This window comes from Octopus bimaculoides, chromosome 1 (genome assembly GCF_046866305.1).
Source record: "Octopus bimaculoides isolate indiv1 chromosome 1, ASM4686630v1, whole genome shotgun sequence".
Lineage (NCBI taxonomy): Eukaryota > Metazoa > Mollusca > Cephalopoda > Octopoda > Octopodidae > Octopus > Octopus bimaculoides.
The window spans coordinates 40,939,295-40,955,207 of NC_142928.1; the positions used below are offsets into that span (position 1 = coordinate 40,939,295).

The following is a 15,913-nucleotide window of genomic DNA, read 5'->3' on the forward strand; positions in this document are numbered from 1 at the left end:
AAAGATGGTGGGACAATTCTTGAAATCAGAGGCTATGGAAGAATAGTTCATTTAAAGCTAAATATTACCAGTCTAGAGAGTTTGTCTACAGAAACCAAAGAATTTCCTTTTCCTTCTATTCTCTATGAGTTTTTATTTAAAATACCTGCCTTGCTGAAGGGGTTGCTCCTGCTACAACTTACTGTGTCCTCATCATTGTTAGTAATTCTTGACAAATCCCATATAATAAATACTTGAAAAAAAACAAAACTGAAAATGTAAGTGAGCTCTAAGGATTCTTTACATATGCACAGCATTATTATAAGCAAATAGTTATTATATTTAGTGGCTTTTTGGCTGTTGCAACTTTTCCAGTCATGCTTTTTTTACACAGGATATTTTTTTACACAGTAGATTTTCCTACAAAATAATAATTTGGTGGTATCGAATTAACTGCCTTAAAATATTTTAAATGTGTGAGTGTGTGTGTGTGTGTTTGTTTGAGAGATTCAATAGATAATCTAAAATAAACAAAATGGATTTCCTTTTGTTTGTATATTCTGAGATTGAATTCCTTTATGTTGACTTTACCTTTCATGTACACAAAATCAATAAAATGATACCAACAATTTACTGGGATCAATATACCATTCATTCAGTTTTTGGTATTGTGTATTTGTTATTTTCTTAATAATACACTTCTTAGAACTGGAAGATAACAGTATTCAAATGGAAAAGGATCTTAACCAATACATGTATAACTTACGTATTGAAGCTGAAGTTAAAATAGTTGAGATGGTAAGAAATTGTTATTGTCTTGATGTTAATGTTTTTCATCTGCTTTATATTTTACACCCTTTCAATAATGTTTTAAAAGTTTGTACAGATGTTATATTTCATCACAGCTAACAGTTGTCAAAAATCTCTTTTAAACATGCAGGCACAGGCATGTCTGTATGGTAAGAAATTTGCTTCCCAACCACATGGTTCTGGATTCAGTCCCACTGCATGGCACTTTGGTAAATATCTTGTACTATAACTAGAGGCCAACCAAAGCACTGTGAGTGGATTTGGTAAACAAAGAGCCTCTCACTCTGAGTAAAAGGTAGACTGTATGATGCATGTGTATGAACAGCTATGCTACATGGCAGTGAAACATGAGCCATGACTGCTGAGGACATGCATAAGCTCGCAAGGAATGAAGCCAGTATGCTCTGATGGATGCATAATGTCAGTGTGCATACTCGACAGAGTGTAAGTACCTTGAGATAAAAGTTGGACCTAAGAAGCATCAGATGTGGTGTGCAAGAGAGACAATTGCGCTGGTATGGTCATGTGGTGAGAATGGATGAGGATAGCTGTGTGGAAAAGTGCCACACCCTAGTGGTTGAGGGAACCTGTGGAAGAGGTAGACCCAGGAAGACCTGGGGTGAGGTGGTGAAACACAACCTTCGAACATTAGGCCTCACTGAGGCAATGACTAGTGACCGAGACCTTTGGAAATATGCAGTGCATGAGAAGACCCAGCAAGCCAAGTGAGATCATAACACGTGGCCTATGCCAGGGGTGTAACCAGCCCAATTATGCATACCTTTGCTTCATCGGGCACTAAACTCTGGTGTCCTTATTTTGACACTACTCTGACTAATACAAAACATATAAAATTCCTCATCTCAGAAATACAGAAATGTGTTTCTTGTGTTCTTTTGTCATAAATAATAATGTAAAAATTCTCCACCTCTTTATTTTCTCAGAGTAATTCTGACATATCTGCTTATACCTATGAACGAACCCTTATGATGGAACAAAGAACAGAACTGCTGAGTAATATGAGACTGCAGAAGGAAACGGTTAGTTTTCTTTCTTCTAATTTGCTAATTTGCCTCTAAATAAACTTAAACATCATTTATCTTTCTCTCATTATATTTTCTGATGCTGCTGGTTAGCAGAAGAAAGCATATTTAACCCTTTATTATTCAGATTTCTGTGTCGAATGTAATACTTATTTGTTCACATTGATAAAAAATTAATCACACATTACCTTGTAGTTTTGAGATTTCAATGATGTAATTGTTTTATTTTTAGAATAATATTGTAGGGTAAGTGTGAGAGGACAGCTCTAGCTAGTTTGAAGATGAAACAGATAGAATATTTGGACCAGATATGACTGGCTTAAATGCTAAAGACTTAATTTCTGTATTGAAGCCGTTCTCAGTTGTAAGAATCATAGTATAATGGATTTCAGCTAAATTTAAACAGAATGTCCATACATCATATATTTATTAGAAAATATGCTTTTTGTTTCTAAAAACATTCATTTTGAAATTGACCATATCATCTAAAGAAGGTAATGAGAAATGGCTGCATACCTTACTGTAGATAAATATTCTACTGCTCTTTCTTTATTTTGCCATATTTGTTACTCAACTTTACTATATTTTTTTTATGTGCAATGTACATTATTATTATTATTATTATTATTATTATCATTACTATTATTAGGTGCAGACATGGCTGTGTGGTAAGGCAGCGAGCTGGCAGAAACGTTAGCATGCCGGGCGAAATGCTTAGCGGTATTTCATCTGCCGCTACATTCAAATTCTGCCGAGGTTGACTTTGCCTTTCATCCTTTCGGGATCGATAAATAAAGTACCAGTTATGCACTGGGGTCGATGTAATCGACTTAACCCCTTTGTCTGTCTGTGTTTGTCCCCTCTATGTTTAGCCCCTTGTGGGCAATAAAGAAATAAGAAGCTTGCTTCCCAACCACATTGTTCTGGGTTCAGTCCCACTGCATAGTACCTTGGGCAAGTATCTTCTACTATAGCCTCAAGGTGGTGAGCTGGCAGAATCGTTAGCATGCCATGTGAAATGCTTAGTGGCATTTCATCACACTTTACGTTCTGAGTTCAAATTCCACCAAGGTCAACTTTGCCATTCGTCCTTTCAGGGTTGATAAATTAAGTACCAGTAAAAAACTGGGGCCAGTGTACTCAACTAGTCCTCTCCCAACAATTTTCAGGCTTTGTGCCTTTAGTAAAAAGGATTATTATTATTATTATTATTATTATTATTATTATTAATATTATTATTATTATTATTATCATTATTATTATTATTATTAAAGCAACAAGCTAACAAAATTGTTAGCATGCCAGGCAAAATGCTTAGTCGCATTTTGTCTCTCTTTGTTTTAAGTTCAAATTCTGCTGAGGAAATAAGTACCCGTTGAGTACTGGGGTCATTGTAATCAACTTACCCCCTCACCTGAACTTACTGGCCTTGTGCCAAAATTTGAAGCCATTACTACTACTACTATTACATATAATAAACTATCAATGTCTTCTCAGTTATTGTGAGCCCATAATACCAAAAGTTTACTGCCTGTGAAACTATACTATAATGATTATACAACATTAAGAGACTTAATCTTGCATTACTTATTCCTTCTTTTCTAAAACTCTCTCTAACATTCTACCAATCTAATTGTAATTAGTATTTACTCCTGGCTGATAATTTCTCTCTGTTTTCTCCAGTACACTCCATAAACAAAATTTGGATGCATCAGATCCAAAACACTCCTTTTTTCACTGCCATTTAACTACAGCTGCTTTTCTCCACATTAAAGTATAGTCATAAGTTTTCAGACTTATTAGGTTAAAGTGATAGTCACTGTACATAAATTCTCTTTTATAGTTAATCAGTTAAATGTATAAGTGTGGTATTTTCATACTACATAACAGATTATTATGAATTTACTTAACTTTTCTAAATAATCATAATTCATTAACCTTTGGCAGACAATTATGTTTGTTCTAACTTTCTGGTGTTTGTTGTATTTTTGCATTGTAGGCTCAGTCTATAATTGATCGTGCTCATAACCCTACTTCTCTGGAGTCAAAAGATGCGACATTGGAAACAGTTGTTGAAGAGGCCATTGAATTCAATGATGCTGCCAATTCACTAGAACTTGACCGAAGTCAATACACATTTTCTCCATCAGAAGCAAAATCACTTGGAAAAGAATTAGGGAAAGAACTTTTCCAAATGAAACCGTTAGTATCGAATTATTCTATTTGCTAACTTTGTGAAAATTTTCAAGATTATTTCTTTTTTATAATTTTTGCTGATTTTTCTTTAATGATAAACAAATTGTTTATTTTCTTTTGAACTTTTAAACTAATATAATTGAACTTGTAAGGTGTCCTCTTTCTCTTTTTACTCATCCTGCTCAATACAAGTGCCAAATTTCCTATGTTGAAGTCCTTACTATCTTTAAAATGCAGACGACAGGAAGGTTTCCCAACCACATGGTTCCAGGTTCAATCCCACTGCATGACACCTTAAGCAATTGTTTTCTACTATAGTCTTAGGCCAACCAAAGCCCTGTGAATGGATTTGGTAAACTGTGTGTGTGTGTGTGTGTGTGTGTGTGTGTGTGTGTATGTGTCTGTCTGTCTGTCTTTGTCCCTCACCACTGCTTGATAGCTGGTGTTGATATGTTTACATCCTCATAACTTAGCAGTTCAGTAAAGGAGACCAATTGAATAAGTTCCAAGCTTTAAAAAATAATAAGTGTTGGGGGTTGATTAATTCAATGAAAAATTCTCCAAGGCAATGCTCCAACATGACTACAGTCTAATGACTGAAACAAGCAGAAGATAAAAGATAAACAACCATTGCCTCTGTATGTACCATAGGTTTGCTCAAGCATGGTTGACTTGATTTGCTCAATATATTGCTATTAGAGAAATATGATGAAATAATATTGTTTATTATGTTGTCTTGTATAAATGCAGATAGACCAAGTGGTTTCAGATGCAGTTCCATGGCATAGCACCTTGAGCAACTGTCTTCTACTATACCCCCAGGCTGACCAAAGCCAAGTGGTTTTGGTAGGCAAAAATTGAAAAATGAAACCCATCTTGTGTGTGTGTGTGTGTGTGTGTGTGTTTACTATTGTACTACTCACTACTACAAAATTGTGACCTACGAATGGTGGTTCTGTTGTCACACATATCCACAAATTATCCACTAACTTTGTACTTTTGAAGCTGAATGGAATAAGTAACTAATTTCTTGTGAAAGAAATAAAGGTTAGAGTCAAGAAGCACAGGTGGTTGTAAAACAATGCCTCAATGTCATATTCATCTAATCCATGCCAGCATAAAAAAAATACAAAAAAACAAAGGAACAAAGTACTTGTAATGTTCTCAATCAGAAGATGTCAAAAGGGTAGTATTTTCAGATCTTTCACTTTTGAATCATTAATATTTAATGTCTGTTTTCCATGCTGCCATGGGTTGGATGGCTTGACAGAAACTGGTAAGGCTAGGGACTGCACTGTATTCCATAGTCTGTTTTGGCTTGGTTTCTATGGTTGGATGCCACTTCACAGAAAAAAAATTCTGTTTACATGTCTCAAGTTATAAACGTTTTTATTTCTCATAAACATGGCTTTGGGTTCGGGTCTAATGTGTAGCACCTTTGGCAAATGTACTCTACAATAGTACTGGACTAACCAAAACCTTGTGAGTGAACTTGGTTGGTAGAAACTAAAAAAAAAGAAGTTCCACGTGTGTGTGTGTGTGCGCATGCACATGCTTGTGTATGTGTGTTTACTACTGACATTTGTTTATACAAGTTGGCCCTCCTTGTGGCTTCAAAGTTATGTGGAATATGAATATCTCTTATCTGAAAGACAGCTAATTGCTGGCATCTGGAACAGCATTTAGCTGTGAAACAAATGTCTCAATAATATACATGTCTAGCATAGATAAAAACAGGCATAAAAACAAGCAATATTCACATATATCCCAAATTTGTAATAATATTATATATATCATCATCATCATCATCATCGTTTAACGTCCGCTTTCCATGCTAGCATGGGTTGGACGATTTGACTGAGGACTGGTGAACCAGATGGCTACACCAGGCTCCAATGTGATTTGGCAGAGGTTCTACAGCTGGATGTCCTTCCTAATGCCAACCACTCCGAGAGTGTAGTGGGTGCTTTTACATTATATATATACACAGGGTGTGATGGGTACATTGTTGCTATTTTATATTTTTAATTTCATGCATGCACATTGCTTGTTTCTGATTTTGTTGACTACACAGTATAGTAGGGTCAGTTGGGCACTGTCTGTGAGAAAAACAGCACCATGACACAATTCACTCTGCCAGAAATTTGGAAACGATATGCTGTGCTGCTTGGCTTTCACGTCAGAAGCTCCGATACAAACATATCAGAATGTTTGAGTGTCAATATGAGGACAGAGCAGAGGATTCAGAATGAGTTGGATGAGTCTGATGGTGATTATGAAGGTATGGCAGCTCAGGAAACTCACTCTGATTGTTCTGATATGAAAAGAACTCCTGAATTTGTTGGTGACATCCAGGCCATGATTGACAACGATCCCTTCAAGTCAATTAGGTACATCACCCAGGACATGAGAGTGTCTGAGTCTCTTAACAGGCAGATAGTGCATGAAGACATTCAGTATTCCTCATACAAGATGAGAAAGGGCCAATTTTTATCCCAAACCATCGAGGACAAGAGGAAACAGGATTTTGTCTGGCAAGAGGACTCTACACCATGCCACACAAGCAGGAGAACCCAGTAATGGTTGTCAGTCAATTTCTGCAACCCCATCACCCCTTACATCTGGCCACCTAACTCCTCAGACTGCAACCCCCTTGATTATTATGTGTAGGGCACGGTGTTAAAATGAAATATCAGTGTTATTTTCATTTTTGCATAATTTAGATGACAATTTATTCACCATACCCTGTATATATATATATATATATATATATATATATATATATATATATATATATAAATTTTTCATCATTATTTAATGTCCACTTTTTCATGCTTGCATGAGTCATACGAAATTTGTTGACTGATTTACTGTAGCTAAATGTCCTTCCGGTCACCAACCCTTATGCAAAATTGTGATACAGCTAGCAGAGCATTAATAAGAGTTAAACGGCATATTAAAATATGGTCTGTCAAAGTAGTTTAACCTTTATATGTAGAGTCATGAATCATGCATCAACTAATGATAGGAAGAAAGATAAAGCAGAGAGTTAAATAACAACAACAAGAGTACTGAAAGATAGAAACACTTGTCCAAGAGAATGTATCACCATTTAGATTATGAGGTTAATGAGTAAAGACAACATATGCAAAAGGTAGGTTATTGGAATAAAATAACCCAGACCATAAAAGAAAAACAATAAAAGTTGAATTGGTAAAAGAAGAAAAACAATGTAAGAATTATGAAACACAAAGGAGTCATCATCATCATTTAACATCTGTTTTCCATGCTGGCATGGGTTGGACGGTTTGACTGAAAGCTGGCAAGCTGGGGAGATGCCCCAGGTTCCAATCTGATTTGGCATGGTTCCTACAGTTGGCTGCCCCTCCTAACACCAACCACTCCAAGAGTGTAGTGAGTGCTTTTTACATGTCATGGACATGGGTACCAGTTATGAAACACTGGCATTGGCCACGAGTACAATCTCACTTAGCTTGACAGGTCTTCTCAAGCACAGTATATTGCCAAAGGTCTTGGTCACTTGTCTCCATGAGGCCCAAGGTTCAAAGGGTGCTTTTTACATGCCTCAAGACAAAACAAAAAATATGCGTGCTGCCCTGATTATTATAATTGTTGTTATTTTTCAAACTGTGATACAAGTTTTACGTCATGAGGAAAAAGAGATGACCAACATATTGGACACTTGTCCTTGTTTGGTGAAAGAAAAAAATGTGATGATCTTATCACTCAGCTTCAAGATTGTAAACGATTCATTTTGTTGTGACTCTCAATGGTACAACACATCCTTTATTTATTAAATTAATTTTATTTTCTTCTTGGTGTGTTTTTGTTTATTTTTTGTTTTTGATCTTTTTCTGAAATAGTGATAAAAAGAATGTACGAAGAATGCACACAGCAGTAAAACTGAATGAAGTAATTGTTGAGAAATCCCATGAAGCACAGCTTGTCATATTAAACCTACCAACACCTCCCAGAACTGAATCTGGAGAACAAAACTGTATCCTTTCTTTAAAACCACTTTTATCTTTCAGTCTTTGAAATTTCAATTCATATTCTAAATATATTTCAACTGGGATAACCACAAAACTAGGCTCATTAAGTGCAGCTTAGTGTTTTAAATGCAACAATAGAATTTTTTTTACAACCATCGGAGCACAAAGCACTCCACATGGACACAAGTTCATGACATAGTTGTGATCTGTAAACAGTTTTGAGTAGAAACCAGAAAGAGAAGTACGAAGATGCAATGTGCATGTGCACACTGAATATTTAAGATGGAAGAGAAGAATAAAACAAGTTATTTGATGGTCTGCTTTGCTTCAATTTTCTTGTTCTATTCTATTTTGCCTCTATGATAGCATCTGTTATTATGGCCAGAGAAATTTTGTTTTTATATAATTCAATGCCTTGCTAACTGATTAATAATAAAGTTTAGAAATTGAGCAAGGCAGAGAGAGGCAGATAAAATTATGTAATTTAGCCAAGGTACAATATTATATCTCAAAGTTTCATACATATTTCTGATCAAATAACTATGATTATAATAACACATAATATTTGAGTGAATAGTCACTGGATGGCAAAGGAACCATTTCAAAATACTTAAAGATAATTAAACGCTTTCCCCAATAATGAAACATATTATATTTAGGCTATGACAAAACCATAAAATGTCACAGTGACACTTTGGGCACACAGTTTTTATACCAACTTGTATATATCATAAACCAGTTGTGTGATGAGTGGCATATGTGAAAACTTGGACAGTAATAAAGTGTAGCAACAGCACTGCAATAAATATTCAATAAATATTTGCTCTCTATTGAAATCCTTTTCCCCATTCTCTCTTGTTAATTCAGACATATATACAGTTATATGTGTGTGTCTGTGACCATTCCTATGTTATGCTTACTGGTGTTGCAGCTCTTTAGGTCAAAGATTACTTAATGTTTTGATAAATAATCATCGTCATCAACAGTATCATGATTGTTAAAATATGAACCAGAATGAAATATATATGCATTGGGAACAATATGATCAACCATGAAAAAGAATTTTGAAGGTGATGCATCAACATAATGATTTGTAACATAGGCATATGGCTTGAAATTTCAGGAAAAGAATGTTAGTTAACTAAATCAACCTCAGTACTTGACTAGTACTTTTTTTGTATCAACTCCTGAGGGATAAAAGACAATGTTGTCTTCAGAGGGATTTGAACACTGAACATAGCAGGCCATAACAAATATCACTAAGTATTTTGTTTGACACTGACTAAATTACTATGCAGTCTATTGGCTGAAATCAGTTAAAGAATAAAAGAACATCATACTTGCAATCCTTCCAACTCTTATCTAACAACACTATCCACCTATCTTTTTTTCACTCTGATAGTTTACTTGCACTCACTACATTAACACACAGTAATGAAAGTAAGATAATCATAAAATATATCAGATGATGAGAATTGACAAATTACAATCCTCAAATATACACAGGAGCTGTGACAGCTCTGTGCACTGAGGGACTTTGATGTTATAGATTGTGAAAAAGGAAAAGGAGTGTACAGTGTGTATGCTTAACAATGTACAATATGACTTTACCGTGATGCAGAAATCTTTATTGCAGTTTACTTATTTCTAATCAAATACAAACAAGAAAGAATAGATTACATCCACTCTAGGTGAATTTACACAGTACAACCTATAGCAACAACTAAAGATTTATTGCCTATTGTCTCTCACGCTCTTCTGAGTACTTAACTGCAAAGACATTATATTCACACTTTAACCATGTTTCTTGAAGCCTACCACAGCATAATACCACTTTCATTTAGTCACACACACACACACACACACACACACACACACACACATATTTGTTTATTCCATTACCACAGATCCAACAAAATATATTCTCTTTCACTTATGAACTTGTCAGCTGCCCCTATTGATTCCATGAGCAAAACCATATACTTTGTTTGACTAATGGTGGTTATGGATTAAATGTGCTGACACTCAGACTTCTGACTGAGTTTTTGTTCTAAGTGGCCTGCCCATATTTGTATGAAGTTTTCACCACACTAGTCACACACATGCACATGCATACACACACACACACATACGTGTATATATATATATATATATATATATATATATGTACATATATATAATGATTTCACTTAAGCATAGCCATACTAATAACCAGTTGTTGAAATTCAAAATGCTTCTGTTTTAGAGTAAAATGCCTGGGAAATACCAAACATAATATCAATTAATGAATGACAAATGAGCAGGAATTATATAAAAATCTTCTTGTGCAACACCCTATAGCTAACTAAACCCATTAAAATGAAATATATGCTTATTTCAGAAAGTGTTATATATATAATTAACTACTGAATAAATGATTCTTGATGTTGTTCCTTAATAAACTTTCTACAGATATGGAATTCTTAGAAGTTCTCACGGAAGGTCTGGATCGTGTAGTAATGGTGCGTGGCAGTGGTCGGGAAGTTGTCACAATATATTCTTAATCAAGAAATACAGCTGCTGAAATGGACTCCAGATTTGTTGTAAACTGAAGCTCATTTTTCCTCCCACCCACCTATTCTTTCCCATTTACCACCTCCTCTCTTGTACTGCTGACACTGAAGTTGAACACGAACAAAAATTGCTGATTAACAAAACTAGCTGTTGTTTCTTAATTAGAAATGTCTAAAATAGATAGATCCTGAATTCCTATGAATATGGAACTAACAGGAATGTATTTTTGGCAGTGACTGACATACAATGTTGAAAAAGGAAGTTATACTCTAATTATTACCTCCCTTGTCTCTGTATACATCACATATATGAGACAAACCCAACAGCAATAGTGTTTGATATGGTGAGAGGATTAAAAATGAATTTTGACAAAAAAAAACGTATCGGTTAACTTTCCCCTATTGGAGTATTTTTTAAAAGGAATTGCTGTCTATGATTTTTTAATCACGATTTTACTTTGTTTCTTTTTTGTTTTTGTTTTAATCCACCTTTCTGTTAATGTGTTATTTTAATGGAAAGGTTTCTGCTGATCAGATAATCCTGACTGGTGGTTAATTATTGCTGCAAAACTTTTAAAATCATTTTTGTTGGGTTGTATTTATATTTTATTTTTCAATTTTAAGTGTTTATAATTCATTTCTTTTTCTAAATTATTTTTTCCTCTCCTTTTCTTCTTCAAAAATAATTTGAAATGTTTATTTTGTTACCAAAGAAATAGACAAATCTGATTTAATAGCAATACCAAATATGTTTTTTATTCTAACATTTTTTTTTTAAATTTTGCTGCCATATGGTCATCTATAAACTCACCGAGAAACCAAATTTGTTTATTTAAATGGAATTATTCTAAATGTGATACCTCTCCAACACTTTATCCATAAATAAAGAAAACCCAAGACTATCAGGTGTCATATTATTTTTTAAAAGAACCTTCTATAGGAGCCACTGTACATTGACTGTCTTTATTCTGTACAAGGTGTCATTTAAGATAGCAAAATCTTTTTCTTCATTAACTTCTCAATCTTAAAGAATCCTCTGTAAGAGAAGAAATATCCCAACATTCTAAATTCTATTTTTTGACTACTAGGATACACATTTTGTTGGAAAAAAATTCTGTGTACTGACACAAGCATATTCTTTCATTTATTGGCAGCTATTCTAGGGATAATTATTTAAATATTGTGATACACACTTGTAGGAATTTTTTATAGCCATCTCTTCTTTCTTTCCATATGCACATGCATTTTTTTTTAATGTGCCATAGGTCCTTGTATGTATGAAGAAATATTACTTTTGGTCCGATGCTATTTCTTCAATTTCATATTAGGAACTTATCCAATATGTTAGTCAATGAAACCTGTTTATTATCTGTTCTCTATCAATACTATAAAAACCCTCCTTAAACATCTTTAGGTCATTGGTAGTATAGTAATACTGCTTTGATACTGTTTCAACTTTGAATAACCTCTTGATAATTTCCTTTTAGTATTTTAAACAACAATAAAATAAGAAACTGCATTGCACATTTAAAGTGCTTGACAAAATCTGATGGCTTTAGGTTAATAATAATAATAACAATAAAAATGTTCAATAAAAGTTTTTTACACTTTTTTTACATATCTATTTGACCGATCTTATAGAAACATTTTAAAACTGCTAGATCTTAAATCTATAGTATAAACAAAAGTCTAAAACTGCCAGGGCTTAGATTTATATCAGCAAAAACTATGATACAAATTGCTTAAGAAAAGTTTTTGGAATTGTAGCTTTTCTCCTTACCTTTGATTTTGTAACGTTGATATAAAAACTGTCATATTTTGATTTTATATATGTATATATAATAGGGTCTTTGTTTTCTTATTTTACTTTGTGCTGCATTTTAGCTTCTGTTGTTTTTGCCCCATTTGCATAAAACAATTTTTTCAACCCTTTTATCAACATCTGTTCTCTTTTAGTTCCTATGGGTTTTAAATACATCGATTTATAAGAGAGATGGCGGGTGGGGGTATAAGACTTTAATAAAAAGCCATTACAAATCACTGCTGATTAAGTTAATCAATGATACAAAAACATAGATGAGTATAACAATAGTGTTGTCTGATCAGTTACAAGATGATGAACTGTGATCAAAATAAAATATGTACAAAGATAACATCATTTCTTTTTCTCTTTAATAAAACTCACACATTAGAGATGAATGTTATATTGAAACTGAATTTCATCATTTATCATTTGTCTTGCCATTTTTCTTCTTAAACCACCGTCTAAAATTGAATTCACAATTAGTATATTGATATGCCAATCAGGGAAAAATATCTCAGATGGTTTCTTTATGTGCTCTAGTTACAATGCAAACTTATTGATGATGGTATATACAGAAACATTACAACCAGCACTGTTTGCTTAAGCATCTGAGAAAAAATAGACAGAGAAAGAGACAAACATTATTGTCCAAAACTATATAAGAAAACAAAGCAAATTACCTGAACATACATAAACTAGTAATATTTTTTTACTTTTCCATTTATTTTTCACATAAAGATTTCTTGTGACATCGAAAACTCTCAAATCACATTGATTCTAAAGGTTTTAGTCTTATTTATTTGCATTGCTATCATTGAGATATCTAATTTAACTGTTTCATACATCTACAAAGTGTACTATACCATATCTATCGTTATATGTTTCTTTTCCTTAACATCAATAATTTCATGCATATTCTAACATATTTCTACCACATATTAGTAACATTTCTACATGTTTTTGCCACTTGATGCAAATGTTTACATATTTTTGCCATTTGGCAGAAGCAGCTCTTCACATTTATGTCATCTGGAAGAAACAGCATTATACATATCTATCATGTGGTGGAAATATTTCTAAATATTTCTGCTACTTCATAGTAACAGCTCTACACATTTATCACTTGAGTAGAAACAACTCTATACATGTCTACTACATTGTAGAAACAACTCTACACATTTCTATTACTTTGTAGAAATAACTCTATACATTTTTATCATTTGGTAGAAACAGCTCTCAACATTTCTACCACTTTGTACAAATAGCTCTTTACATTTCTATCAGTTGGTAGAAATAATCCATACATTTCTGTCATCTGATTGAAATAACTCAACATGTTTCTGTCCTATGGTTCGAAACAACTCTTCACAATTCTGTCACTAAACAGAAGCATTTCTACATGTTTCTATCATTTGGAAACAACAGCTCTACATATTTCCATCAGCTTGTAGCAACATCTTTATACATGTCTACTCCTTGGTAGCAATGTTCCAATACAAAGCAATGCAACAAACATGTTTCTACCACTTTGTAACAGCTCAAAATGTAACATCAGATATTTTCTGCCACTGATAAATAAACATCTCTGTATGTATATTCAGCACATTATCAGCTCTTGGTAATTATGAATTTTAGACTTGTTCTTTACTACATTTCTACATTTTAGTCATAAAGGTCTGTTACTGTGTAGATCTAAGTCTTTTTGTTCTGTGAGTTATCTTTCCTTTTTTCATTTTTCTGTGCTTTTTCATGAAATCAAAATACAATTTTTTTTGTATTGTTTCTCTGTCTACACAAAAGAAATCAAAACAAATGGAATTGTTCCAGAAATCTCTATGTGGTTGTTGCTACTGTGATCCAAAATGTTACTCAGCTGTAAAAACAGAGGTAAGCAGTTGAGCCATTGATTCCCAACTTCCCCCTCCCAATATATACATACACACATACAAACTTATTTTATTCTAATCAGTAGTTATTGGAGAAAGAATTTTCACTAAATATTTGTTGAAGGAAAACTATGATAGGGCCATTCTTTAAAAGATTTCTACATATTCTTACACACCAAAAAAAAAGAAGGCAGTAGACTAAATCTTTTAAAGTATTTAGGTTTATCCTTCTACATTCTGTATTCAACTCTCATGAGGATCGATTTCATCTCTCATTTCTCCAACGTCTATAAAATAAATAATTATAGTACATAAATAATATTTACTCACCTTGATTCTAACCAAATTTTGATATGGAGACAATGTTAGAAATTTTTATTATTCTTACAAAAAAAAAAAAAAAGCAGGAAGGAAAAAATACAAAATACATAGGAAATGAATAATATGAGGCTATTTTACAATTTGAAAACAAATTATTATAATATTTGTAAATTTTCATATTACTTAATTTCTGCCATTGAGAATGGTATGAATATCAATCACTCTCATTTCTTTTTCTCTGGAAAAGTGAGGACTTAAGCCTATATAAAATTATTTTGATACAAATATATAGTAAAGGAATGTACTGAACAAAGATATTTAAGTTTGAAACTATTATTGATAGGAATAAAATATCTTGAACGTGGTTTTTTTCTTTTATTCTCTCTCCTGACATAATTTTTTTTTTCCTTTCTTTCTTGATATTTAAAACAATGGTGGAGTCTTCCTTGGTACACTCATTGACAATATTTAAAAACCAAAGTAAAGTAAGGTTTGATAACGGTTCCTTGTAAGAATTCCATGTAAAATTAGTGAATTATATAATAGGTTGTCAAAGTGATTTTGTGTTTACTTTCCTATTTTACTCTGATCCTCTTTTGAATTTTAGCATTAACATTTGGATGGTAGACTTGATCTGTCACTTGGTTTAACAACCACAACTTGGTCCTTTGGTACCTTTGCCAGAAACCACACTATTGCAGTCATTCAGGCCAAGTGCCCAGATTGAAGATAATTTCTTTCCACCAATCCAGCAGGCTCAGAATAGTATCATAGGCACTACCCTTTCTTTTCTGACTAAGCCATTAAAAAAAACACCTCAAATTTTCTTCATGAAATTCAATTTCTATATACTATTTCTTCATTTCCTTTTCTTTATTTTATGACTAAAGTATTTTCTTAGAGTTTTATTTACACATAAACTATTCTATTATTAATTTGCATGTGTGTTTGCATTTGTTTCCGAGTCTGTGCTTCTTTTTCAACTGTGAGAAACTCTATCAAGAAATGTTGCTGCACAGATGCAGTTAGATCTATTAAGACTAAAACCAGAGTGCCAACATAAAATGAAGCTTAATTTAACCGTTAGAAAACTACTGTCTATCAAAAAGAAATATCTATTCTCTAGATGCTAGATTTAAAAATTAAGTTATTTCCTTCTTAGTACGTTTACCTACATCTTTTGATATCATGTCTCAGTTCTCCAAACTGCTGATTATAATTATTTTTTATTGATATGTGATACATCATTTATTGAAGAGTTCTAGCATCCATTAGATGAAATCTTTTGGATTTATCCCATCTTTTATCT

At 33.1% G+C, this 15,913-nt stretch overlaps 1 protein-coding gene across 3 annotated transcripts in view; it reads left to right on the forward strand.

Moving 5' to 3' along the window:
• Positions 1–12,746, forward strand: part of LOC106871151 (solute carrier family 12 member 4) — a 189,380-nt gene extending 176,634 nt beyond the window's left edge. For all 3 annotated transcript variants that reach the window (XM_089350456.1, XM_089350462.1, XM_089350472.1), the window contains 5 exons: positions 686–777; positions 1,734–1,829; positions 3,832–4,034; positions 7,913–8,046; positions 10,493–12,746. In XM_089350456.1, the coding sequence (XP_089206582.1) occupies positions 686–777; positions 1,734–1,829; positions 3,832–4,034; positions 7,913–8,046; positions 10,493–10,584 (617 nt within the window). In that variant the 3' untranslated portion in view covers positions 10,585–12,746. The remainder of the gene's footprint in view (positions 1–685; positions 778–1,733; positions 1,830–3,831; positions 4,035–7,912; positions 8,047–10,492) is intronic.
• Positions 12,747–15,913: the final 3,167 nt, after the last annotated feature.